This window comes from Pipra filicauda, unplaced genomic scaffold (genome assembly GCF_003945595.2).
Source record: "Pipra filicauda isolate LSUMZ 115617 unplaced genomic scaffold, ASM394559v2 scaffold437_size563383_pilon, whole genome shotgun sequence".
Classification (NCBI taxonomy): Eukaryota; Metazoa; Chordata; class Aves; order Passeriformes; family Pipridae; genus Pipra; species Pipra filicauda.
In genome coordinates, this window is record NW_024104573.1 from 377,100 (window position 1) to 383,554 (window position 6,455).

The 6,455-nt window shown below is 58.4% G+C and overlaps 1 protein-coding gene across 2 annotated transcripts; it reads right to left on the bottom strand.

Moving 5' to 3' along the window:
• Positions 1 to 402: 402 nt before the first annotated feature.
• LOC113996568 (5-hydroxytryptamine receptor 3A-like) lies at positions 403 to 5,747 on the bottom strand. Of its 2 annotated transcripts, none has more exons than XM_039385816.1 (9): positions 5,598 to 5,747; positions 3,491 to 3,654; positions 3,306 to 3,350; positions 2,861 to 2,970; positions 2,114 to 2,283; positions 1,731 to 1,891; positions 1,277 to 1,487; positions 909 to 1,142; positions 403 to 744 (listed from the first exon to the last, which is right to left on the bottom strand). In XM_039385816.1, exons 1-9 carry the CDS (start codon positions 5,662 to 5,664, stop codon positions 446 to 448), a joined length of 1,461 nt encoding a protein of 486 aa, XP_039241750.1. In that variant the 5' UTR covers positions 5,665 to 5,747; the 3' UTR covers positions 403 to 445. The 2 variants fall into 2 exon arrangements, with proteins under 2 accessions (XP_039241750.1, XP_039241749.1); XM_039385815.1 differs by having other exon boundaries at positions 3,491 to 3,657.
• Positions 5,748 to 6,455: the final 708 nt, after the last annotated feature.

The window sequence follows — 6,455 nt, forward strand, 5'->3', positions numbered from 1 at the left end:
TCTCTCCCAGTTTGCTGAAACTGCTGGGCACAAGCATGGTGGGGATCTGCGGGACAAGCGTGCTCGGGGTCCGGGGCAGGGAATAAAGGCGGCATCCGGGGTGAGGGGTAGGAAAGCCGAGGGCAGCGGGACTCCTAGGGCGTCGGGGACTCCCGGGGCAGCGGGGACGCCCCCGAGGCCGGGGGACTCCCGGTCGGGCGGTGGCAGTGCCGGGCGGCGGGGCCGCTGTCCGCGGTGCTGAAGCACCGGGGACGGCGGAGGGAGCACGGAGCGAGGTTCGGGCAAGATCAGGGCGGCTAGGGGGCTCCTCCTCGGCTCCGCCTTCCCGCTGCGCAGCTGGGGTACGTGAGGGATGCGCCCGCCTGGGGGGACAGCAGGCAAGCACCCGCCGGAGTGAGGCAACATCCACAGTCCCCCCTCTCCCGCCCTGAACAACGGGCACCACTCAGGCATCCCGCCACACAGACCAGAGGGTGCCCAGTGTGATGCTGTAGGCCAGGACGGCCACCAAGTACGCCCGGAACAGCAGGACATCCAACACGTAGCCCACTTGCAGCCACTCACGGGCGACATCACGGAACTCTTCACGTTTCTCCAGGAACTGGCGGATGGCCATGGTCTCACGCAGGACCTCCTGCAGCACTGCTGAGCCCTCTGCCCGGCTGCCAAAGGCCAGTGCGGGCCTCGTGCCCCCCACCACCCCACACTCACGGGGGTCCTCGCAGCCATAGGGTGTCAGCTTGGCTGCAAGATCAAGAGAGGTAAGTGTATAAAACCTGTTTAATGGGGAACTGGGATTTCTGCAAGTGAAGTGGGCACCCAGTTCACCGTACAAACATTAGCTACATAGATGTAGATGGCTATGTAAGACCTAGACCCCTTCAGTTCCCTCTTTGTGCAGCCCTTACCTGTGCTATCATTGTTCTCTGCCTGCCTGGAGATGTCCGAGCTCTGCGTCCTGCTTTGGCTGAATTTCTTTCTGTCCCGGATGCAGAGCAGGACGGTGGCTCGTTCCAGCAGCAGGTGCTTCACCCACTCAGGGACATGGGGCTGCAGGTCTTGCTTGTGCACCAGGCGCACAATCAGGATGGTCTCCGTCAGGCTGATGACGAGCAGCGCCATGCATACCACAAAGTAGGTGCCTGTGGAGGTGTCATTGAGGTGAGTGGCCTGCAAAGGCTCATGCACAGAACACGGGCCCAAGCAAGTGCTCCCTGCTCAGCTCTCAGGCCCAGGACTGCCACGGTAGTGGGATGGGCAGGTAGTACCCCCATACCTATCAACGGGGTGCCAACGGCAGTAGCTGGCAACGTGTCGGATACAATGATGAGGAAAACTGAGTAGCCCAGCAGGAGAGTGATCTTGAAAGAGACCCTCTCACCACTGTTGGGAGGTAGGTAGAAGCCCACAATGTCCATAACCATCAGGAAGATGCTGGGGAGAAGCAGGCTGACAGTGTAGAAGAGGGGGCGCCTCCGGATGACTACCTGCAGAACAGAGAGACAGGAAAGGCTCAGTGAAGTTGAAACGAGGCCTTGAGCTGGTGTGGCTCTTCACCAAGGCAGGCAAGGATGGTGGGAGACACTAAGGTGAGCTAGAAGAAGGACTCAGTGCCAGGAGCTTCCCACCCGCAGGCAGGAGCGCTGCAGCACAGAGCAGTGACAGGGATGGGGGCAAGACCCTTCCCTCGAGCCACATCCCCGAGAAACACGGTGGCTGAAGGCTCTTACGTAAAATTTCATCTCAGCATAGTTGTCACTGCTCTTGACACTGAACTCCTGGAAGTGGCTGAGGACATAGAGCAGCTCCCACTCGCCCTGGTTCATGAAGACACTCCGGTCGAACTTGACCAGCTCCGGTTGCCGCCACAGCGTGAGGTTGATATCACGAACTGGGGGGGTCAGAGGAGAGGTGAGAACTTAGGGGTGCCTTGCCCAAAGCGCCGGCAATTGCCGGCACCTCCACGCTAGGCTGGGTGCCTGCCCTCCCCACACGCTTCGCCGATCCGCTGGGGCCATCTAGAGGGACGAGTTGCCTTCTGCACGGAGCTCCGGCCCGGCAGAGGTCCTGCCCGCTCCCCCAACCTCCCAGCCGCGGCGATCCCGGCACTCACTGTGGTGCAGCCAGCTGGTGAAGGTGAGCGAGCAGTTCTGGACGTCGAAGGGGAAGTTGTAGATGTCCAGGCTGCAGGCGGTCATCACCTGGATGGGTTTGAGGTTCTGCACCTCCCCGTGGTGGCTGACGTAGACGTAAGGGACGTGGGGGGACTTTCCGACATCCACACTGGGAGACATGAGGGACAGAGATGTGGGCTGGGGAACTCCGGGCAGGGTTTCTTCCTTCCAAGTGATGTTTCAGGAGGCAACTGCCCGGGAGCAGGGTGTTTGCCCCCTCTTCTGCTTTTTTGGTGATACTCACACAGACATTTCTGCCTAGCATCACCTCTGACTGCCTGGGCTATTGCCTTCTGCCAGCCCTAGAAGTGTCTGTATTGTTGTCCCAGGGCCCTCAGGAGCCATTGAGAACACCTTAAATCCCCACAGAGTGGGAAGGACACCGGCTGGTTTTGTGGGAAGGGCCAACAGCTCTGCAGCTGCCCTTGCATTGTGCTGCCTTCACAAAGCCTTTCTCCAGATATCTGGATCCCACCCCCGGCACGGCACGGGTAATTACCAGCAGTCGCAGTTAGCCAGCATTGGAAACAGCCCAACTGCCAAGCCGATCCCCATCTGCAGCTCCCCATTGTGGGGAGGCTGCCAGCTCTGTGCCAGGAATACAAAGCATGGGATGGCACGTGCCCGCAGTGGGTGAGGGAGGTCCAGCCCCAGGCCATCTTCCCCCAGACTTTGGCCGCACTCACAACTCATTGATGAGGATGTCAGGTACCCAGATGCTCTCCACGGGGAGGGAGATCTGTGTCAGGTTGTCGAAGCGAGCTGGGTCCCACCTGAGGAACTCATCTGTCCAGTGCTGGGGACAACAGGGAGAGGACTTAAAGGACAAGGTCCCTTCTACCCTGCTAGCACACAGATCCCAGACTAGCACCAAGCAATATTCCCCCCATGGAAGGGAGGGAAGGTTTATCCTCTAGCTATTACAACACCCAGCAGTGCAAAACACAGAACATGAAAGCTGAGCCCCGAGGTTCATGTGTTACAGAGGTCTTGCCAGCTCTTGGGATAGGTTCCCCCTCACTGCTCTCCTGCAGGGCTGCACACCTCTCCCCCAGAAAAACCTGTCTTTTCAGGGGTGTTTGACCCCAGGGGAGCCTGGCAAAGGAGGGGTGAGGTTTCACAGCTACTCACCTGCCTGTACCAGATGTAGGTGGTCAGCACCTGGTTCTTTTCATCCTGTGGGAAGAAGAGGACATGGTGTCAGAACGGGGGCGTTGGCACTCCAGAAGATGGGCAGAGCATGCCAGGAGGATGCTGCGTGCCAGGTATCATTCCCCTCCCTGTGGACACATGCGGGATCGGAGCAAGGAACTCACCACACTGAGGATGGCGTAGACCATGAGGTCGATGGCCACGTTGGTGGTCGTTCGCCAGTCCCGCACAGGCCGAGTGCCCTTCTGATAGTGGGCCAGCAGGTAGTGGGACAGACGGCGCAGGGCGGGCTCGGAGGGCTCCGGTGTCCGGCCCCCACGCTGAGTACCTGCTAGCAGAGGGAGGGAGGGAGGCTGCTCGCACTGGGGCAGCAGCTGCCATCACCCTGGTGTGTGCCATGGACTGCAGAATGCTGCCAGCTGCCGTCCCACACTTACCAGTCAGAGTTTCCCATCCAAATTAAATAGGAGCATCTTGATGGGAAACAAGCCTGACCACCAGAAACACTACCTAATGCATTACTGATGTCCTCTGCTGTGCAGGTGGTTGGTGCTGTGACCTTCCCAGCCTCAGAGGGCACGGCTGCCAGTCTCTGCCTCTCTGGACAGGTGTCAGGACAGCAGCAGCAGGGGACAGCGAGGGACCTGCTGCCCCCAGGTACGTTTCCTACTTCTCACTCCTTCCAGGGGTGTTTCTTTGCTCAGCAGGTGGAGGTGACGAAGGTTAGAGATGAAGCAGGATGCTAAATTAATTTATTAGGTACCTTGGTGTTTGCTTCCTGTGGAAACAGTCCCTGGGCTGACACCAGCAGCATCAATCGAGGGCGAATTGCCTGAAGCACCGTGTCCTCACTGCCAGGCAGCCCAAACGCCGTGGCCACGCCAGGGCAGCAGCGTTCACTCCTGGCTCTGCTCTGCAGCACGCCCAGCCCCAGAGTCCAATTCCCACGTAATGGAAGAGACTAATTGGAATAGATCTGCAGGAACTTGGGAAAAGATGCTGGAAGGGAAATCTGTGTTTTAAGCTTAAAAAAAAGAAAAAACCTGCAGCCTCAGCCCCTCTGACATTACACATGACTGGTAATGCCAGGGAGCCGGCTGGGCACATGACCCTCACCCAGGCAGGCATGAACCGATGGGGGCAGCAGGAGGGGGGGAGAGAGGCAGCAATTAGGGTGAGGGGAGGAAATATAGACACTGCCATCATCATGACTGGGGCCAAGTGGCCTTTCCTGCTGCAGCTGCTGGCAGTTGGCTCTCGCTCATGCTCCTCGTCACACCCTCTCCTCCTCCTCGCACCCTCTCCTCCTCCTCATACCCATGCCACCCAGCTCTGGATCTGGATGCTTTGGCAGGAGGAAAATGGCTTTGCAGAGGGAGGACTGGGCTGAGTTCACCCCGAGTGCTCTTTGCCCCTGCTGTGGGCACTGTGCTGCTCTGCCTGGCCAAAATTTGTGCCAACGCAACTCAGCACAGCCCTGGCACATGGGGGTGTGTCTGCACAGCCCTGCCTGCCTCCTAACCAGCATTGCCAGGGTGAGAGTGTCATTGCTTCTGCTCCTTTTCTAATACCTTTGCTGTAGTAACAGTGAGAGAAGGTTTGGGAATTGGGAACGATGCCCCAGTGACAGGAGCTACATGACACGTCCAGAGATCTGAGTCACCAACCTGCTGAATACTTCCAGCTGTGCTGGTGCAAAATAGCACAAGGATTTTTGTGCTATTTCCCAGGAAGGTTAAACAAGAAAGCAAGAAAATAACAATGATAGCAAGGGAATATTTTTGCCATCAGTTCTGCACCATGAAGAGCTGCACAGCATCCTCCCCAAAACCCAGATCTGGGTTATGAGGGACGAAACATTACTCTGGAGAAAGTCCTTGATCAGGTGAGGGGCTCATGCAGCAGCTCCCAGGCAGTGGAGTGCAGGCAGGAGACCCCTGTGTCTCTCTCTGTCCTCAGGGCTCTCAGCACAGCTCCAGAGTACCGCAAAGCCCCCCACCGATGAGCCCTCAGTGCAGAGCTGGAGCTAAACACCACACTACCTTGCTGCTTGTGTTATCCAGGCAGGATGTGCCTTTAGGCTCCACACCGGAGCTTTCCCATGCTCCAGCTTCTCCCAGGTGCACCACTTCCGAATAGCTCGAAGATCTCTCTAGAAAGCAGCCTTTGCCTGCCACACAGCACTGCTCGGGTTTTGACAAGGTGTTGCACCATGCCAGGTCCCCTCCCTGCCCCAGCTCCCCAGCCTTGCCCTCTGGTCCCTTGACTTACCTGGGCTCTGCAGCATCAAGGCCAGTGGCAGCAGGGCCAGGAGAGCCCCAAGAGCGGTGGGAGTCATGGCTCTGCTGGCTCCAGCTGCTGCCGGCTCGGCAGAGGAGTGGAGCAGGGAGACAGGCGGCAGTCGTGTGGCTTTCCTCCCGCCGTCGGGTTTTTGAGAACGCCCAGTTAATCTCGCAATCAGCCTCTTCCGCTGCATCAAGTTTCAGGCTGGGAGGATGCAAGAGGGGCCCACCCAGCCACCCCCCTCCCCACTGGTTCCCTCAGGGCTCCCCTGTCCCCTACCCAGGCGCCTGGCTATGACAGGGTGGGTTTTGGGGTACAAGCATCGTGCCAGTATGCAGCAGGAGTGGGGAGCATGACCCGGGGGGAAAGGGTGCTGCAGGTGCCAGGGCTGTGCCAGGTGATCCTCAGCAATTGGAAAAATGGGGGAAACCCTCTGAGAGGTGGGAGTCGGGGGTCTGTCTCAGGATGTGGTACCGGCACAGGGTGGGTTTCCATCAACAGGGGAACAAGGGGACTCTGGAGGTACTAGGCTGCCCTTCACACTCTGTGGCGGGTGGATCTGTCCCACTGACAGTGAGTCTGACAGACACAGGTGGTGGCAGCATGTGCTGCCAGCCTTTGGCACCCTAGCCTGGAGCAGCAGCTTTCCCTGACCCCTAGGACCTGCACCAACACTGGAGTCCGTTTCATTGCAGGAACTTGCATTTGCTGTAAATTTCAGCAAACAAAAGTGCTTCCTTGGGTTTCGACACAAGCAAACACAAGACCACAAACAAAGGCTGGTCTGGTATGACTGAGAGCCAAAAGGCACTTGATCTCCACCCAGGCATGGGTGCCCTACTCAGG